Here is a 21247-nt window from a genome sequence, read left to right on the forward strand (position 1 = left end):
ACTCCACTCCTCCTCCCTCCCTCCCTCCCGTGTGGGACTCAGAATGCCCGTGTTGTACACACACAGTAGCGATACGGAGCTGAGCAGACATGGAGGCCCGATTAACGAGAGAGGCCCGCGCTGACACATCCAGGCCCAGCTAACGGAGACTCGTAGTGGATCTCAGAGCTCCTCTGGAGATATTACCGTCACCAGTCGCTGTAAGGGAAAACGGTTTTACCCGCTACGGAGGGAGAAATTACAGGGAGACCCATTTCGGGTTTCTGTTGATTCAACGCAGCCGCCATTTTGTTGACAGTTTTTTTTAATAACCTTACACGGCTCTGCATCTGCTGTTTTTTTTTTTCCACCACTGGAACATAACCTACATTTTTTAAAATTGCTATTCGGAGTCGAAGTGATTAAAAGTGCGTATTTGAAACCGAATTTGGACATTTTCCCCCCTTGGTTGTAGCCCCAGTATAGCTACTGCATCGTTAGCCGCTGTAGCTGAGATGTAGTAACACGAGTGACTACGAGAATGTGACGGAGATGCAAGATTATGGACATCACTTATCCCCGAGTTGTGACATTTACTTTCGGTCACCGCAAATTGTCTTAAAGCTGTAGGCGTTTGCTGCTCGTTTCTAGCCTAACTAGAGCGTTGGTTGCTGTTGTTGCTGGGTGAAATTAGCTTAAATCGCTATTAAACTGGCTTCTGATTGATAGCTAGTTAGCAACTGCCAGTGCCATTGATGCATAAGGACCGTCTATTATTGGACGAGCGTTAGCTGGCAGTTTGCTCCATAATAAACGAACACATTTGTTAATGTAGGAGTTATATTAATCGCAAATTGACCAATTCATCCCCGTGTATTTTTAATGTTCTGCCAGCTATAATCGGAAGTATTTAAACACGTTTTTGAGAGGATGCTTTACATGTTGGCACTCAAAATCCACCTTCGTAACTTTATGTTTTGAACCGCTCCTGGCACAAAATCGTTAACTTTTATGAATCCACGGGGATTTCTTTGTGCCTTTTTATTTATTTATTTAAATCTTTCATAGCTGCAGGCGCTTTGCTTAGATTTGTATATGTAAGCAGCAATCTCAATTCCAGATCTGATTGTGTTTTTGGTTCTACTATTTCCAGCAGTTGGAAGCTAAATCATCATAATAATAATAATAAAATGTGGCCACCACGTTGATGCGTACATGAGGACAGGACACAGAGCCAAATGATGTGAACGCCGTTTCTGGACAAATTTTCAAAGGTGAGTGTTTTCAAAGATGCTCTTTATAAGACGCGATCAGGGGAAAATAATGCTGCCTGCTCTTGTTTTGTCTGTGTAACCGAGGCACAGTTTGCATCATGTTAATTTCTCAGCACGATTAAATCTATTCTAAGTCATTTCTCATCTTAATTCAATCAACATCTCATTTGTCTGGACATGGATTTCCTCAGAAATATTAGTATGACTGAACGGCCAGTAGCTGCTGAAGAGCTAATCCCAGGAGGGTCTGTGTTGACTGTACAGGAAACTAAATGCCTATTATGTTATTTGCCGTTTGTTTTCACATAATGTACTTAATAAATCAGAATACACATAAAATATGCCCGTCGTTTCACACAGCAAAGCATTGCTGCAGAGCATGCCTGCATGCTTCAGATCTGACTGACACCTGTCATCTCCGATGCGTTTTATTTATACCCTACTACAATGCAGCTTCGGGTTGAAAACATCACAGCTGCTTCTTTGCTCTTAAGGGTCACACTCAGTTCTGGTTATATAGCCCTGCTCCATTGTTAGGCGATGCACAGTGAAGGTAGTACTAAAGGAATTTGGCTGGTTCCTCCCTCTGAGCGGGGCTCAGTCTGTGCAAATACCGATGGAGTAAAAAGCCCTGGTGGAAATGACAGGGCAGACGCCAGCCCCTCATGTGAATGATGTGGTGGAGGGTGGAGGTTGGTGAGTGGGTGGGTTGGATACTATTGCTCTGGCCACAGGGAAATCAGCAGTTATGAACAACGTGTGCAAAAGCGAGGAGAGAGTGAAAGGCGGGGAGGGTGAGAGGAAAGAAATGGGAGGGGGCGCGGGAAGTTGTTTACTACGTTCCTCCAAGCTCTGTCGTCTTATTCGGTTGTTGGTCTGATATTTATTATGAATCCCCTGTTATTCAGATTGTTTGTTCTCACTTTATGTACCGTTCTTTGCACTTTTAAGTCTCGGCTGTTGAAAGACAAAGCAAACGGTTGACAAGCTGACTGATATCCTAAAAGCAGTGGTGTTGTTGTTGCACAGATCTCTAGAGTAACCGATAATGAAATGACTGTTTTGTAGTCTTGCGCAAAAGCTGAAGTACCTTCATGCTCAACTTGAAAATGACAGACTTTAGGGGCTGGGGATTACTGATCTGAGATTAGACCGAAGATCATTCTGGTGGCATTACTAACAGCAAAAGTACCAATGACTGACTTGTCTTAGTCGTTGAAAGGTGAGAGAAGTGATCTGACTCGCTTGGATTTGGGCGCCTGATTTTTGAGTTAGGCGCTAAAGTTGCCTTTTTACATATAGTGCCCTTAAGTATTCTTACTCTTTGAACTTTTCCACTTTTTTTTTCCTGTTACAACCACAACTGTAGTGTACTTTATGGGATAAACTATATCTTTTATTAATATGTTTATTTTTTTAAACCAGCAAAAATCTGGAAGGTGTGGTGTTAATTTCTGTCCAGCCTGAGCAAAACCTGGAAAATCAAATGTTTTGAAATTGCCTTATTAGTTAATAAAATCCATTTGTGTGCAATTTAATCTCAGTATAAATCCAGATGTTGTGCGAAAGCCTTCCTAGTCAATAGTCGACAAGCAGCATCATGAAGATATAGGAACACACCAGAAATCTATGATAAGTTATAAAACTATCCCATTTCACACTTCTCATTCTCTGTGACAGAGACTTAGTTTTGTAAACTTGTCCACCTAAACTGACATGGAGAGCCTTTTTATCCAGAGAAGCAGCCAAGAGGCTCATGGTGACTCTGGAGGAGCTGTGAAACTCCACAGCTCAGGCTGTAGAGTTTGCCAACAGGAAGAAAGTTTGTCATGCAAAGCTGGAATTTAAGGAAGAGAGGCAAGAAGAACGTAATTACTGAAAAATGTTAATGAGGCCTAATTTATATATCCAGTCCACTCTATTGTCCAATACTCCCATTCGAAGGGTGACACCAAACCCAAAGCACACAATGAAAACAGAGTGTCAGATCACAAACAGGGAATGACAAACAGTAATGTTTGTTTTTAAGGTGAGACCTGCTGGTTTTAAAAATCTATCATTATGATTAATCTCTCAGGGATGACAAACATACAAAAACTGTTTTGATTTCCTGGTGAAAAGTAACTTTTACATTTAGTTCTTTTTTTCTTCTTCTCCTGAGTAGTTTCTGACAAACCAGCACACTGTTGCCCCCTTTGAGGCTTTACTGTGTACCAGTTTCCTAATAATAGGACCAAATTAGGATGCATTCTTTATAATTTTGTTGTATTTGCATCAAGGCTTGCTGTTATAAAATGACTAAACTTTTCCATTGTACTCTGTTATATTCTATTCAACCTGGCTTAAAATAGTACAACATCCAATTCCAAGGTCCGTTAAGTGTATAGCAGAAAACTAATATCGTACAAAAGTCTGAACACCTCATCTTCTCCGTAAAAGTTGGCAGTGGCAGTATCTTTCTGTGGGAATTTTCTTCAGCAGCTTTAGGAAGAGTGGTCAAAGATTGCAGGAAGGTGGCTGAAGCGAAATACGGGGTGATCGACAAGGGGCCACTGAATGCAAATGTACACCACACTTTTCAGATTTCTGTGTACAATGAAAAAAAGAAAAAAATCCCTTCAGTTCATAATTTTGCATTACTTTGTGGCACCAAAAAAAGGGTGAAAGAAGTTCAGTCAGACGTTGGATGCAGTTTTCTCATCAGTGCAAATGTTTTAGTGTGCAAGAATGTGAAATGTATTTGTCTCCGTGTTTAAGGAGGATGCAAGCAACAGCGTCAGTCGAGTGGGTGATTGGGAGGAAATGTGTTTTTGATTAACGTTTCAAAACCATGTATAGTTTGTGTGCTGTGTCTAGTGCTTTCCAAGTTTGCGAAATCGCTCAAAGGGGGCTTAAAAAAAAAAAAAAAAGCACCACAAGGGTGAACAGATTGATTGAGTGTTGAAGAAGTAGGGAGGTGTGAGTTAACTGTGGTATGTGCAACAAGGGGGGAGTGTGAAGTTTTGAAGCAAAAAGCTGACATTGGAGTAAACACCGAAAAGAAAGCAGCAGAAAAATCTTCAGGCTTCATAGAATCCAAAAGTTACGCTTCATTTGCTTTGTGGTTCAACTGAAAACATATCAACTTCTGGTTTTTTTTTTTTTTTTTTTTGAGTCGTAATCCAAAGCAAACATTGTTAAAGGCTAGACGTACAACCGATTCCTTTTGTTTTTTTTTTTTGTTTTTTTAACCCTCGTCTTGCCGACGGTGATGCTTAACTGATGGGTCGTCTTATTTGACTTTCCTGAGGCTCCATTAAAGTGGCTCTTTTACTGCCCCGCTCTAATGTAGGGTGCAGGAAAACTGCTGGCACATCGACGCCTAATCGCTCACTCTCAGTTGCGGCTGTGAGAGGAGAGAGGCTGGGAAAGGCTGCCGGATCGTCTGTCTAGTCCCAGAGGACCCAATGTGCTGAGGTCACAGTTCTGAATTGCCTCCAAATGACTTCACAAAGAGAAAGCACCTGCTTGGGGGCGAATCTGCCTAAATCACTCAGTGCCTGCAGGGAGCCGTAGACAACTTCATTGAATCGGGCTGCCCTCTGTGGAGGGCAATTAACAATCATTCTGCTGTTTGTTGCTGGGCTAACGCAGTTCACCAAGTATTAGAGCTTGTAATTCTGCATCTTTTTGGGGTTTTTTGCAAATATGTCCAGATGTGACACTACTGGAGACAGTTGGCTCTGGGCCTCTTGGGATTTGTATATCGCAGGTGGAAAATGGCAAAGGAGCTGGAGCCCTGATGTTGGATTTCTTATGTGGAAGAGCCGCGGCTGTGCAAGTGGGTCACACATTATTCTAGGCTGTGAACAGAGTCACACCATAAAAAGCCACCTAGGCTGAAAGAGGGGCACTCTCGAAGTAAAAAGATGATTAGAAATGGTTTTCTGCATCTGTTCTACGTTACTCACAAGGTGCGTTTTGGGTGTAGATTGTAACTGCTGGTGCTGTGAGAAGCAAGAACTGCTGCTTTGGAAGCATTTTAAAACTAGAAGCCCCTTATGTCCTGGTAATTTGTTAGATTTCATCAGCAATACTTGTTACAGCAATTCTAGAGTGCAACTCGAGTTCAAAAACAGTGAAATCAAACCAATATCGCGATGAATTGGTTATTCAAATTTAGCAGCCGATTAATTGTTCACTGGAGTATACAGACTCAAAAAAAAGGCCATCTTCTAAAAACAACAACTTACTCAACATATGCAAACAGCCATCGCTATCTACAATAACTCTTTGAAAAATTTAAATTAATATGAGTTATAACAGCATTTAATTTCCCTTTCTTTATAAATAAGGCATTTTTGAATTGGAATTTAAAATTTTGATCAGTAATTAAGCAAAAACTGTACAAAAACATGTTGGATTTAAGATAAAACAAACGTGTACAATGTGCCAACTTTTGTATCCGATTAATTGTCGGAATAGTCGATAAACTATTCAATTACTAATATAACCAATAATTGCTGCCATACAATGCATTTGGTTTTTCATAGCAGTTATTGTTTAAAAACTAACAATAGACAACAGAAAGTCAAAGTTTACAAAATCACTTCAAACTCCTTGAAGCTATGCCAAACATTAGATTTATCTCAGGCAAGTATTTGTATGTAAGGGGAGAGAGATCTTGCTATAATTACAATCCAGTGTTTTACATCAATTACTTTTGGTTATGTCGCCGTGGTAACACTCTGCAACAGAGCTGAAGAGTTTTCCTACAAGAGGTTTTTGGTTCAGTTTTAGTAAATTGAAGTTTGTTCGCACGAAAACTCTGTTGGAGACCAGTTAAGCGATCGCTGGTCCACTTGCAAGCAGCGTCGGTTTGCTCGCAAGTAAACCCTGGTGCAGTTTGCTTATCATAACTGCCAAGAAAACCAGAGAAAGGAAGTGATATCTCTTGATATAAAAACAAGTATAAAAATCTGTTAAAATCTTTCTCTGCAGCCGCAGTCTCTCCCTCTATGCCATCTTTTTGTTGCACACCTCACCTGCTGCTCATACAGGGCAGCTTCTTGTGAGAGAGCCCCCAGCTGCATGACATTCTCAAGGTGGTTTGACCCACTTTCAAAAGTGCAGTGTTGGCTTTGTCTTTCCAATCGAACTGAGAGCAGCTCATGCAGTTTGCCTTTTGGCTTTAAGGCCTTCTTGCAGTTGTTCTGTTGTTGTTGTTGCTGTGTTGGATTCATTCTTGACCTCTTTTTCTTATTTTACTTGTCTCTGTTTATACAGTTGAAGGTCGGAGAAAGAGGGCTGGACTTCCAAGAAGGGAGAGAAGCCACTTCAAAAGAAGGAGACCTTCCCCCTTACTGTTATCCCCGTCCCCTATTCCCCCCCCTTCATTCCTATCCCATCCCCATCCAAGAAATCTACCTGACATACCCAACAATCATCCACACCCCCTAAAGTTCTGATGGATCAGAAGGTTCAGGGGCAAACTGCAACGCCACCCTTACTTCTCTCTGCTGCTGTCTCAGCGGAGCGAGAGAAGGAGGGAGGAGGTGGGAAAAAAGAAGAGGAGAATGAAAAGAAGCAAGAGAGGGAGAAAGAGGGAACTGCCGCTGGTCCTCCTGGTGCAGGTGGACCTGGAGACCCCGGAGGGGACCAGTCCCATTTCTCCATCACGGAGAGCAGCCTGTCCGAGGGAAACGTCAAGCTTAAGATCGGCCTGCAGGCAAAACGCATGAAGAAGCCCCCGAAGAGCTTGGAGAACTACGTGTGCCGACCCGCCTTCAGGGCCACCGTGAGGCACACGAGTCGTGGAGGAAGCAGCGCCCGTGGAAACCGGGCGGTGGCCGCCGGCGATGGCGCTAGCGGTCGGAGCCAAAGCCCTTCAAAGAGCCAAGGGAAGGAGAGGGAAAAGAGTCCGAGTTTGAAAAAAGCACCAGCTACATCGTCTTCACTAGCCCCCTCTGGTAAAGCTATTACTCCGTCTTCTCCTGCTGCTCCGCCTGGCATCACAAAGACTCCATCGCCCTCCCAAGTAAACGGCGGGAGTGCACCAGCTAAGAAGGTACAAGCAGACAAGCTTCAAACTTTGTGTTTTAAGTTCAAATGCACACAGTTTGATCTAAATTGTTGTGTTAAAGTTGTATTAAAGTGAATTGCTTCAATGCTTTGTATGTGTTTGAAAACACAGTAGCTTCACAGTGTAGTAAAATAACACAATATTTATTAATCAATATTATATTTACTCATTCTGCATGTTCTGGACTTCAGTCTGTCTTATATTCTTGTTCAAGATAAATGTTTGTGGACAGAACTTACAGAAAAAGTTGTTGTCCTCCTTTGTAAACTTGAACATCATAATTTTTAGTGACTAGTGTTTCAGCTGCTCTCAACTTGCTGGGCACATAAGAATGCAGCAGCCTCTAAAGTCCTTATTTTAACATGAACCTCATTGTAAAGGCTAAATACAGTTATATTTTTAGGAAAAATACAGATTTGCTGGATCATCAAAATAATTTACACACACTAATAATAATTTTTCAATCTTTATGCACTAAAATAGAATGTAATAATACAAAAACATTTCTGAAGCTGCCCACCTCACTAGAAGTGCCCCTGACAGAATCACAGACAGGAAACCGATACAAAGTATCATGAGTTCATTTCAGTCAGGGAATTAGTCACGGATCATTTTAATCAGGTCATTTCTACTAAATTGTGCTCAAAGTTGTGCTTATTTATCTTCCGTGAAATATTTTTTTTGGAGCGACGGAAAGACGAAGCTGACTTAGTAATTACTGTGTTATTGCACAAACAAAGAGAAGGACTTAAATTGCTCTTTAGATTTCATTGTGTTTGCAGTTGCTCTCCCTCTATTCATCGTGTCACTCCTCCAATCTTCGTCCGTCTGTTCCAGTTCGTCTCTGTCCTTCCCACTGCCGCTGCTTTCCAACCCCCCAATTCCCACATGACCCCTCTCAATACCTCTCCCTTACTGTCCCCAATCTGACCTCACTCTGTAGCTCCTCCCTGCTTTCCCTGGCCAAACATGTGCAGCAGAAATGGCTTGAAAATTTGGTCACTGAAAATGAAATTCATGAACTAATCTTTGCCTTTTGAAGCAGGGCGATATGGCTTAAAAATAAATAAATTTCTCCTTTTACCAATTTAGACTTCCAACGTTAGTCAGTTTGTTCCTCAGTTTTTTTTCCCTTAAAAAAAAAAGAAAAAAGGCTTTTATTTGAATAATTCCTTCTGTGAGTTGACCTGAATTCAAAGTTGAAATGAATAGAAGCTGTAAAACGCGCTTCAAAAACAAGATGGTAGTTCTTCGATGGGCTAAGGTCACTCTGGAAGCCCAAGGAGTGCATTGGTGAAAAAATATTAAGATTTTCCAAATATTTAATCTTCAAAAACAGAAATTTTGATTAAAATCGATTTATCACCCACATGGGACACAGTGACACTGCCCAAAATACTAAATATCACAGAGTGTAGGAAAAGAGAGGGAAGAATAAAATATTCATATTTTGCATATATGCTGTGTTTGTCATTATTGTTGCCTTTGCAAGAATGTTTAATATTTTGCAATCCTAGACTGGGACGGACATTCTCCTTCCAGCTTTGTACAATCAAGACTACAATGGGATGGCTTAGCTCGAAAAACATATATATTTGAGTGGCCCAGTCAAAGTTCAGGCCTTATTACAATTTGGAAACTGTGTTAAAACCTGGAAATTAACGTCTGAAAAAAAAAAAAAAACACTTGCCATGCCATGTGACTGAGCTGGTTCTACTTTGAAAAGAACAGCTGGATAAAGATAATTACAGTATTTAGAAACTGAAAGAGATTAAACACTTGCAGCTATAATTCCAGTAAAATCCTCTTCCTTGACATGATGACTCAGGTTCCTGAATATAAATGCATGCCACACTTTCCAGATTTTTATTTGTGAAAAACATGCATCTTTTTCTTTCCAGGCTCAACATTTAGATGCTACTTTGTGTCTGTCGCCATCACTTACATATATATTATTTTTCATGCAGGGTCCATCAAAGGTAGACTGCAAGGCCGATTCAAAGTCGGATACAAAGTCAGTCGCTACTGCATCGGAAAGACCCCTCAACCTTCACCGACCGCCGCCAGACAATAAAACTCATTCCTCTGGGAAGAAAACACCAACTCCACAAACCAACTCAAGGACATCTTCACCTTCTTCGCCACCAACTGCATCAAAAGAGCCGACCTTTGAAGGCGTCAAACCTCCTCATTACACTTATAGCATGGAAGGTCAGAGAGACAAGGACAAGGGTGTCCAGAGTTGTGGACCACCCACTGTCACTGAGAAATTAGCCCAGCTTATAGCAACCTGCCCACCCTCAAAGACTCCTAAGCCAACTAAACCCACAAAAACAGATCCAAATCCTCCTCTTCCAAGCTCAGGCTTCATGGCTCCCACAGCCAAGCAGCGAGACAGGGCATTGGCCAATAGGAACACATATTCAAGACTAATGCACCTTTCCCCTCCACCGCCGGTGTCCAGACCTCCTGGTCGGCCTTACGGCTCCAGGAACAGAGATGGCGTCCCAGAAAATTCACCCACCCTGACGCAGCTGAGGAAGGAGGACTCAGATGGGGCAGGGAAAGCTATTGTTACCAACATCCACAACAGTATTGCTATAGGCAACAGCAGAAGTCGCAGCAGCAGCCCTGCATTCACTCACAGCCGTCCCACAGTCTTATCCAAGGATGCTAACTACGACGGCAGCAACAGCTCTAGTGGTCTATCCAAGTCACTGTCACGTGGCACTCACAGCTTGCCATCTTCTCCATCTTGCCCAGTTTCTTCATCTTCCTCCTCCATCTCAGCTGAACAGAGGACAGTGACTGCAGTAAGTCACCTGGGCTCCCCTGCTCCCTCACAAGGACACCACGTACAGGAGTCCCTGGCCCTGGCAGAGGAAAGTAGGGCAGGTGAGAGGGAGCAGGGCGGCGACAGCCCTAGAGACCTAAACAAGTGCCCTCCTACAGCAGGAATAGGAAAACCAGAGGGAAAAGATAAAGTGGGAAGTAATCAATCACTGCATGTGGAGAGGGGCAGAAGCTCCAGTCCCAAAAAGCGCAGTCCTAACAGGGATGGTAGCCAACCGAGGCGAACCGCCAGTCCTCCTGAACCCATTAGACAAAGGGTGCCTTCAGCATCTGAGCCAGATGACGAAGAAAGCCCACCAACGCCCCATAGAGACGATTCACCCGATTCATCCCTGGACTCGCCAGATGAGCAGGATAGTAAACCCCTAAAGAAACGCAGGGGAAGAAAACCCCGCTGGGTTATGAACAAGCCGCAGACTTTGCTAGCAAGTCAGGATGGTCTCTTCAATGAGAACAAAACCAGCATGTCTTTGTCTTCAAGTTTAGATGTGCTATCTCCACCAGTTAAAAGACCAGTAGGAAGACCACCAAACCCGAATAAGATCAAACCAAACCCCATGCCACACAGTTCAATGTCGCAGCTGTTTCCACCCCAACCTAGGAAAAGGGGACGGCCAAAGTTCAAAATGCCAAGACTCGATGCCCCAGCTCCAGGGAACCCCTCTTATAAGCTGGCCTCTTCCAAGGTCTTTTCATCTCTGCTGAAGTCCAAAGAAGAGCAGGACCCGCCTGTTCTTCACCCAGAGGTAGACCTAAACCCTCCTAAGCCCATACCTAGAAAACGTGGACGTCCCAAACGCCTCCCTCCAACCTTACCCCAAGAGGGTCAGCCTCCCACGTTGGCTCCTGAGGCAGGAGACATGGGAGACAAGCGGTTCTGTAGCAAAGGAAACGGGCAGCTCATTATGAAAACTATTATCGGCAAAATCAATAAGATGAAAAGCGTGAAGCGGAAGCGTATTCTGAATCAAATCCTGTTGGGTCCAAGAACGGAGGAAACTCCTAAAAACAACACGGTCGGAGTGGTTAACTCTACAGAAGCTACTACCCAGTCCTTGTCCTCCCTGGCTGCTTCTTTTGGGGGGAAATTAGGGCCGCAAATTAACGTTAGTAAAAAGGGAACAATATACATGGGTAAGAGGAGAGGACGTAAACCAAAATCTGTATCCAGTCTCACTGCCTTGTCACCAGAACCCTTCCTGTCTCCGAACACCACTTCTCCTCTACATCACCACTTGCAGTCCCAGCAGCACCAGCTGTCCTCCGAGGTGTTTCCCTCACCCTCCCTGTCGCAGTCCAGTGGCGGCCACAGTCCCATCAGTGATGCCAGCTTTGTGGAACCCAGCTCGGTGCACTTTTCCCACTATTCTAGCTCCCATCATAACCATAGCACGTTTTCCTTCCCTCCCCCAACCTTTTCAGTCCCCAGTAAAGTCTTGGGCTCCACGTCGTCTACAATAGCTTCCCAGAAAAAGTCTTCTTGCCGCGGGTACCCTCATCATCATCATTACAGGCAGCAGTTTCATTACCATAAGCTTTCTCCTCCCAGGCCGCTCCACCCAACCTCCCCTGCTCCTCTCAGCGAGCTAAAGGAAGCCACTCCTTCACCAGTCAGTGAGTCGCACAGTGAGGAGACGGTGCCCAGCGACAGCGGCATAGGAACAGACAACAACAGCACATCTGACCGAGGAGAGAAAGCCGGAGGGACAGCAGGCTTAGGCGGAATCGCTTTGCCAGCAGCAATGGGTGGTGGGTTGTTAATGCCCGGTGTAATGAGCTCAGCAATGGCCCCGGGAATGGGCCTAAACTCCAGAGGCAGGCGCCGCCACTCCGCCGTGCTCATAGAGCATCCCTCGCCATCACCGTCGCCCCATGGAACGAGGTCTTCACCTGATCCCAGGAGGCAGCATCCGACGGCTCCCACCTCAACGTTGTTGGGACACAAGGAAAAACACAAGCACAAGTGCAAACGCCGCAACCACGGATGCCCGGGCTACGACAAGATGAAGAGGCAGAAGAGGAAACGAAAGAAGAAGTACTTGCAGCTGCGGTCCCGACGGCTTGACCCCGACTTCCTGGCCGAGTTGGACGAGATCGTCGTGATGCTGAGTGAGATCCGGATATCGCACCGTTCCACGGGGCACCGCCTCGGCAGTGGGATCAGCATGGTGGCAGGAACGAGTCGGATGCCAGGGCTGGGGAGCAGAGCTGCTGGCGGACTCGGGGGCCCTAGCGGCCCCCCTCCTCATCATTACGTTCACAGGGACCTCCTTCCCACAATCTTCAGGGTTAACTTTGGCAGGTTTTACTCTCACCCCGCATACTCCTGTGACCCTTTGCACTACGTCCGTAAACCAGACATGAAGAAGAAACGCGGACGGCCTCCGAAGTTAAGAGAATCCATGTCTGAGGTCCCTTTTGTCCCTGGCCTTGGATTCCCTCTCTCCAGTGGAGGTTTCTACCACCCCTCGTACGGGGTCCCCTACTCCTCAGGGCCCCTGGGGTTGGGCTATTACAGAGGCTTTCCTCCTGCAAACGCCCTATATCCTCACCCCCACCACCAGTCGCCTCACACAGCTCCTTCTCACCACTCCCACCACTCACCATCTTTCCCTCCCCCTCCACCCACATCCTACATGCACCATCACCACCCCTCGCATCTCCTCCTTAACCCCTCAAAGTTCCACAAGAAGAAGCATAAGCTGCTCAGGCAGGAGTACCTGGGCGGAGGGAGGCCCCCCGTCCTGTTCCCACCCATGTCCTCCGAGCTGTCCTTCAACTGGCATCACAAACACAAACACAGGCACAAACACAGAGAGCGGTGCTCTGAGGAAGACCGGGAGGAAGTGCCGAGGAGCGGATCGGCGAGCCGGGTCAGCGCAGGACTTTCTGACAAAGGAGCCGCTAGCAAAGCAGAGCGAGTCGGAGGTCTGGGAATGACCGAGTCGTTACAGAGATGCAGGTTTGGAAGGGATACCTCAGGCACCACTACGAGTAAACAAGCTTCTGCCAACTCCCCCTCCTCCTCCTCATCTTCATCTGCAGAAAGATATAAACGCAAAGAGAGCTCCATGTCCTGTCTAGGACCGTCAAGGCTAACACTGGACAGCAGCTCAAAGGGCCATCAGGGCGTTGCGTCCTGGTTTCGGATGGGCAGCACGGACGCAGACTACTCTAAGCTTTCACGGAGTCAGATGGCCGTCGGCCAGGGGTCGTTCTCAGATGGACGGGCAGGAGAACCTGCAGGCTGCTCAGACAGCGAGGATGACGAGCCTCTCACTCCCACAGAGGACGTAGAAGCTCATGATTCTCCTAATCTGACAAATCTGTTTGCCTCAGCTCTGACACGGACTTCGCTGAAGGGAGGAAGGAGCAGAAAGAGTGAGATAGTTACAGAAAGCTCCGGCTTTTCTCACCTGGATCGTCCAACGAGAAAAGACCGTTCGACATCGGCTGAAAGGAGAGATTTAGGTGAGTCCAGTTTTACTCTGACAAGAAAACACGCATGTCATGTCAAGGATCTATTTGCAGAGGGATTTTTTCTCCCCTTTTAAGTAGTTTAATTTGTTCATGATTATAGTCTGTACGGTCTATGGTCACTTAATCTCCAATGAAGTGAATAAATTAAGAGTTATTTCATTTTAAGCCTTTAAGGCATCTTTTTATTTTAGTTTTCTATTTTACAAAGAAACCAAACACATTCCCACAGTTTTAAAGCTGGTAATATAACAGGAAGACCATTGCCCACCAACTTGTGTGTTGTCTAATGTCCTAAATGTCAGAAACGTAGGAATTTTATTGCGAAGACTAGAAATAATAATGGTGAAAAGAATACAGTGGATTAATTCTCTCTCTCCATAAACTCTTATACCTGCCTATTTTAATATGCCAAATATACTCCAACTTCAAAGAACTGGATTGACCACTAATAGTGTGTCAAGTTGCGTTTGATCTAAGTGGCTGAAATGCAACTAGCTTCCCAAATTGCATTTTCTTTTAAATATTTTATATATGAGTTAGGTGGGGGGAGAAGGTAGAGCAACTGTTAACTGCCATTATTCGGAGAGTAAAGGTAAAATTGATAAAAATGTAAAAACATTTTTTATGAAAATGTAAAATGAGATTAAAAGTGTCAAAGGTTTGTGGGCTAAATATTTGCTATTTAGGGAAAAAAACTATTATTTAACAAACTTTAATTATAAGAAGTTTAAAAAAATTAAACATGAAGCATTTTCTGTCAAATCAGAAGACAGCTCTTGTTTTTTTCTGTTTTGTGGAACACACAGTTAATAAAGGATGACTTTAAAATATAAAATGTATAGGAAACCCCAAATTTTGTTTGAACTTGCAGCTTGTTAAGGCATTTTTTATTTTTTATTTTCATGCACTGCCACATGGCACAGCAAGTGGGGCCTAATTTCTTGTTTGATCTCCACACATGGGTGAATGTGTGCATCATGATACCTTTATTGTGTGTTGGAGGTTGTGCTGTGGTCGCTGCCGGAGCCCGACATGCTTCAGTTGTGGCTACAACAAACAAAACTTCTAAAATATAAGTTCTGCATGTGTAGTCCTCACAACTGTCTACCATTGAAAAATTAAAGTAAGATTAAGAAGTTGATTAAGAAGTGCATATATCTTCTGTAGACACTTAGTATTTGATTTGGTAACTTACAATGTGTGTAAGTGCTTTGCAAAAGTCTTAACGCTTCTTTAATCCTTCACTTTTTTGTCACATGACCAGGAATTTATCTAAATTTGATAAGGTTGACAAAGTATTGAATTACTGAAGTGGAAGGAAAAGGATACCTTAATTTGAAACAGTTTTACAAAGTGCCAGCTACTTAAAGCTGCTTTAAATTTGATACCTTTGAATAAATTCCTGTGCATCCAACTGCAATGTGGGGAACAAAACAATGTTAGTGCAGAAGGCACTGTGGTAGAGCTACAATAAAAGTTTATTAATGTGTTGGGATGGCCCAATCAAAGCCCAGAGCTGCATTCAGTTGATAATTGACTTAAAAAGAAAAACAATTTAAAGCAATGTTGTCCATCCAGCTTGACTTGACTGCGGTTACATGGAGGAAAACGGCCAAACTTTGAGTGTTCAGATGTGGAAAGCTGATCAAGACGTTGCTAGACAAGCTTGCAGCTGCGGTCGCAATTTTTTATTTATTTATTTATTTTTTTTAAGTTTGTCTCGGGAGAACTGAATAAAAATTTACACTTTACCTTTTAGATTCTTATTCCACTGGACAGTTATGCACCAATTTGTGTTGGTTTATCACATAATTGTTGTAATGTGACAAAATGTATTTGGAAGGAGATCGATGCACCATTTTTTTCAGAGATTACTAATGTAGTTGGAAGTGTTTTGCTAACACATTTATCCCAGATGTTTCTCTCAAAAGACTGCAATCTGAGTCTGTAGATCTGCCCAGCACCTGGATTGAAGTAATGTTGCTAACGTTGCTTATGGGACTGTAACAGATCTTGCAATATTGAAACTTTGCGATACTTTTCGTTGAGGTGACGGAAGATAAAGGCCTTTTGGCTGGATAAATTTGATCTTTTAAGATGAACCCAATATCATGTCGTTACACCCAGAGTCGATTCCTCTGAACGCTAAGTCACTTTCACTCCGAATGCAGCGATGCTCTGTGTGAGCAATGGTAAACCGTGTTAATGAGCGTGGCCCCGTGTTTATACGCATGTCTGCTGAGTAAGATGGGACGTTAAAAGGTCCCTGTGGAGGCAGTTCAAAACAAGCCGAGTAATCCTGGATTAGAGCGTAGGACTTGGGGTCAACCGGCGGTCACAGACGGCATGGTGACAGCAGAGAAGGCCAAGAGTAGAGAATCTGGGGAATTGGCTGGAGCACAAGACAAGCAGGGAATGACAGATCAGATGAATGCACACCGACAGAGGAGAAGGAAATGGACAAGGCTGGTGTGGGCACAATTGGCAACGCATACTACTGCACAGTACGATGAAGTTTTATATCAACGTTGCTTTAAAAAAAAAAAGCATTTCTGTGTCTTAATTCTGATTCCCTTGAGAACTGAGATTATTTTGGTGCGGATTAGTCCACTTACAATCTAAAATACGGTTATTTTGAATATGGGCAAATATTTCTCCCAGTAACCACCATAAGGGGTTTAATTTTACTTTCAGCACATGAAAATCTGTTCTCTAGAACAAGTAGATTAATTTAATCTAAGATTGGTGCAGTGCAGAATTGAAACACTGAGTTTCGTGCAGTAGTTTAACTTACACTGAAAAAAAACTAAGCTAGAAAATTCTAGAGATGAGCAAATATTGCAAAAAAAAAAAAAAAGTCCTGGAAAAAAATCTCAATATTTTTTCTGTATGTCTTAAGATAATTGCACCAGCAGCTCCCAAACCTGTACAGAGGATCAAACTTAGAGCAAGTCCGACGAGTCGAACAGTTCTGAGCATTCCTCCTGGATTGTACCCAGCTGGCTGTCTTGGCAACAGATATGTGCTGAACTTTCACCCCTTCACTCATACATTTTTGGGATTTAGGCAAATTCCTTTATAAACAGTTTGGATTGCATGTAATATTGCTTTTAACTTCAAATCTTGTTACCACTCCTGTTCATGTTTATTTAGATGTGATTGCACTTTGCAGCAGATTATAATCTTTTTAAATAGTCTGGCTTTGGGCAGATTTAATTTATTAAATGTTGGGGTTGGGGGGGGAACACAGGAGAGTTAACTTTTTCAAATATTTTTTTCATAAAGTAAGATGAAGCTTGCTGTCAATCACCCTTTTATTTAATTAAAAATAAAGAAGTAAAAGTATATTCCCACTGCATCATACCAAATCATGCAGTAAAAACTCTGAGGTGTTTCATGGTATTTATGTAAATATTCAAGCACTGCTGTTATTAAAATGAGAAAAACAATTATTCCCACTGCTGATCTGTTATGCTTATATTTTCTCTGTTTACAGCAACACAGATATAGAAAGTTATTAGCTGATTGTCCACTTGGGCATCTAATATGCAGTGTTAACAGAAGGGGCAGTTTCGGGGGAGCATCTCATCAGGGGGTGGCATGAGACCTCCCACCCCCTCGAAGCAGAAACTGCTTGGCCTATTTTTTTTTTTTTTTTTTTTTTTTGTCACCATAATATTTCCAGTCAGTCCAGTTTGTGTGTACACTGCATTACACAACAGAAGGTGGGGGAAGGGTCTGCTCTTCGTTATTCAATGCTCAGTTTCCTTCAGGCAGTGTTTTCTGCGTCTCATCAGAAGGACGTTAAAACATAAGAATGGCGTGAAGGAAAATGGACAACCTTTTTATTATGCATATCAAATAATGATGCGATTGTGGTGGGTTTCTGTGTTCGTTTTCCCAGGGTCATCAGTTCAGGCCAGAGGCATTGCTCTGGCGACTTGCGACGGACCTGAGGGATCCCTGCACAGCCGGCAGCAGCTGCACCACCAGTCCTCTCTGTTTCACTCCCATGTCTCTCCGGGTTCTTCCTGCCTGTCTCCCTCCCAGGACTTCTGCCTGGACGCCTCCCTTTCCCACCGCTCTCATCGGGTACAGACGTCCAAGCACAGCCTGCATCATGTCAACAAAATCCTGCGTGCCAAAAAGCTGCAGAGACAGGCTCGAACAGGTAACAACGTGGTGAAGAAGAGGGGCCCGGGCCGCCCCAGGAAGTACCCGCTGCCCTCCCCTCCTCCTTCCCCACCCCCTGAGGTGGAGTTAACTCAGTCCGCGCACAGGGACGGCGGGGTGGAGCGGCTAGCCGGTCAGAGAGGGTGGGAGGAGGATACTGTTACAGATGCTATTGAGTCCGTGGTCCAGGGTCAGCATAGAAAAGGTCAGAAGAGGGCGCATGTGGAGGCCGAGGGGGACGAAGAAGAGGAAGAGCAAGCCGAAGAAGACCCGGTGGCAGAGGAAGTCGAGGAGCAACCGCCCGACAGAGAGGAGAGCCAGACGAACATGCTGCATAGATCCAGAACCGGGACAGGAAGAAGCTGGCCCGCAGAGGAGGAACATCAGCACATTCAGGGGTATGCCACGCCTTAAAGCTTCAGCTACCGGGGTTTTTAAAAAATATTTATTTACGTTTTGTTGTTCCCTAACTTTTGGTTCTATCTGTAGTTCCACAGAAAGCAAGCCGGACGGCCAGTGCTCCACTGAACTCTCAGGCGCCGTCTCCAAGGAGCAGGCTGCACCCATCAGCAGCAGCCAGCGAGAGAAGAAAGCGGCCCGACTCCCAAAGAAGAAGTTCCAGAAAGCAGGACTCTATTCTGATGTGTACAAGACTGAGGAGTGAGTCCCAAAGAAAACTTACTCAATGTTTTTTTTTCTTCATGATGCTGTTATGGTTTTCTACATTTTAAAGGGCTGCTTTTATGTAGTATAATTGTTTTTTGTTTTTTTGAAGCCCTCGCAGTCAGCTTTTGCAGCTAAAAAAGGAGAAGCTGGAATACATACCTGGAGAGCATGAATATGGATTGTTTCCTGCTCCAATACATGTTGGTAAGTTAAGATAATCTGCTTTGATATTTAGGTGAAACCTTTTCTTCATGTTGACGACATGGACATGTTTTTATTGTTCTCAATCTTAATAAGGAAGTCTACAACACAGAAGATACATTTTATTGTTGTTTTAAATAAAATTATTTTCTTGAATGGAGATAAAAGCTACAGTGTGATATTTAAAAACATTTTTTGCTGTAATTTCACGGCTTTTGTTTTTGTTTTACAGGGAAGTACCTGAGACAAAAGAGGATTGATTTCCAGTTGCCTTATGACATCTTATGGTTGTGGAAACATGATCAGGTGATACATCTTGTTAAGCAGGAAGTTTTTTAAGCTTTTTATTTTATATGCCATTTAATTAAAATGTCTTTTTTTTTTGTTCTTAGCTTTACAAGAGACCCGATGTCCCTCTTTACAAAAAGATCAGATCAAGTGAGTAACTTTGCATTTGCTCTAATCAAAACTTCCTAGTGCGGTCTTTGAGTAGGCCACTGTTGATGTTTGCCAATGACAAATAAGTGTTTTTGTAGCAGTTGCTGCAAAAATTTGGACTAGTTTAGAAAAATACAGAATCTAAACTGTTTTTCAGGTCTAAATACGTGTAGAAAAGACTTATTGACAGTTCTGTCTGTTTCTCTATCTCCCTGATTAACTCTTTGTCTGATGTAAATTTCTGACAAGCATTTTGTTCTATATAAAATTAAAGTGAACAGTAAATAATCAGTGCTGGAAAACCCTTGAATTGTGACATGAAAACTGTGTTTGGTGCTATTAAGACCTGTAACTGTCTTGTTATTTGTCACAGACGTGTATGTAGATGTGAAGCCTCTCTATGGGTACGAAATGACTACATGCAACTGCAGAGCTCCAGAGACTTCAACCGAAAAAGGATGCCTGGACGATTGCTTGAATAGGTACAGAAACTTAACGACAACGCCTGTTGAGTAATAGTTGGTCTACGAACCGTGCCGCTAATAAAAAAAAAAAATAAATAAATCTAATTCTGATTTTCCCAGGATGAGCTTTGCAGAGTGCTCCCCCAGTGCCTGTCCTTGCGGCGACCAGTGCGACAACCAGCACATCCAGAGACACGAGTGGGTCCAGTGTCTGGAGCGTTTCCGCGCCGAGGGAAAAGGTTGGGGAATCCGCACTAAAGAGCCCCTCCGAGCCGGTCAGTTTATCATCGAATACCTGGGGGAAGTGGTCAGCGAGCAGGAGTTCAGGTGAGACCGTCGGACCGTTTTCAGCCGGCTTCTTTCATTCTAAAGGCAACACGAGTCCTGAGTTTGAAGCTATTCCGCTTCGTGTCTGGTGTGTTTTTAGGAACCGAATGATGGAGCAATACCACAACGGCCACTACTGTTTGAACCTTGACAGCGGGATGGTGATTGACAGTTTCCATATGGGCAATGAGGCACGCTTCATAAACCACAGCTGTGAACCAAACTGCGAGATGCAGAAGTGGTGGGTGTCATGATAACTTGAAGCGGGTTCTTTCAAAGCCCTTCTCTGCTGTCCTGAAATAAATTTATCCAACACTTTTCTGGATGAGCTTCTGCTGCAAGGCGTTGGGAACTGGTCGCTCACCCAAATCTGGTTAATCCTGCTTCCGTTACTTCTGTGCATCTTAAATATTCCATTTCGGTTAAGTTTAATATGCCTGAAGCTGCTCTAAATGGCCAGTCGAATTAAATTACAACGAATATTAAGCCATGGAGATCAAGGAAGATGCATGAGAGAAGCTGGAAGTTGTTACAGCTTTACAGTACAGTATTTGGTTTTCTAAGTGCTCACATCAGTCAGTAATTAGATTGGAAATTGCCCGTTTAGCTAAAAGCTACTTTATTTCTGGCAATTTAGGACAGATGTGCAGGTTTCTACGTTCTTTAGGAGACAAACTGACTAAGGAGGAAATAGCTTAAATTGCTGGTATTTGATTCTTACACAAGACTTGATTTAACTATTTTTGAAGGTAACAGATGCCTGGTTGTTCTATAAAATGGTGCTATGAGAAAATACATAGTAACGCCCCTTTAAGAAATCTCACAAACAGTTTCAGACAACAAGAGCCAATAGGTGAGAGATATAGAATAATGTAGGTTTGAAGCATTCAACAAGATTTCCGACATGGAGTTCATCCATCATTTGTTATTTTGAGAAGAGCAGAAGTGCTGATGTTAAAGCTGCACTTTCACTTTTTTAAAGTCAGATCTGTGCATTTTAATGATGTCATCACTTACATTTACGAAGAGCTCGGAGGCAGATGCATCTTTGCAGGTCTGTGGTGGAAACGTTTTGTGAAATTTGCTCCCGAGCTTTTAAAATGGATCAAAAGTGTCTTTATGTCTGGAAAACATCTGGATTTTGACACACGCAAAATGAACAACCTTAACGTTTTCATTGCCCCTTTAACGTTGCTTTTATGCAGCTGTTTCTGTCAGTATTTGACTATAGAATTTTTCTTAAAAAAAAAAAAAAAAAAAAAAAAGACAAAGATGTAACTTAAAACCTAAATAAGTTGATTGAGTCGAAACAGGAAAAAGTTTATCTATTT

At 43.3% G+C, this 21247-nt stretch overlaps 1 protein-coding gene across 3 annotated transcripts in view; it reads left to right on the forward strand.

The window, feature by feature from the left end:
- The first annotated feature begins 48 nt into the window (after positions 1-48).
- The window catches only part of ash1l (ash1 (absent, small, or homeotic)-like (Drosophila)), a 36667-nt gene continuing 15468 nt past the window's right edge, over positions 49-21247 (forward strand). For 2 of the 3 annotated variants that reach the window (XM_015044384.1, XM_015044386.1), the window contains exons 1-12: positions 49-200; positions 1133-1253; positions 6519-7299; positions 9282-13638; positions 17552-18218; positions 18310-18480; positions 18596-18690; positions 18920-18993; positions 19080-19125; positions 19499-19607; positions 19710-19916; positions 20017-20157. In XM_015044384.1, the coding sequence (XP_014899870.1) occupies positions 6700-7299; positions 9282-13638; positions 17552-18218; positions 18310-18480; positions 18596-18690; positions 18920-18993; positions 19080-19125; positions 19499-19607; positions 19710-19916; positions 20017-20157 (6467 nt within the window). In that variant the 5' untranslated portion in view covers positions 49-200; positions 1133-1253; positions 6519-6699. Of the gene's footprint in view, positions 408-1132; positions 1254-6518; positions 7300-9281; positions 13639-17551; positions 18219-18309; positions 18481-18595; positions 18691-18919; positions 18994-19079; positions 19126-19498; positions 19608-19709; positions 19917-20016; positions 20158-21247 lie in introns of all 3 variants that reach the window. The other variant, XM_015044385.1, reaches the window with a different exon arrangement.

The sequence above is a fragment of the Poecilia latipinna genome, unplaced genomic scaffold, assembly GCF_001443285.1.
Source record: "Poecilia latipinna isolate Pla-1442-1.1 unplaced genomic scaffold, P_latipinna-1.0 Scaffold673, whole genome shotgun sequence".
NCBI lineage: Eukaryota > Metazoa > Chordata > Actinopteri > Cyprinodontiformes > Poeciliidae > Poecilia > Poecilia latipinna.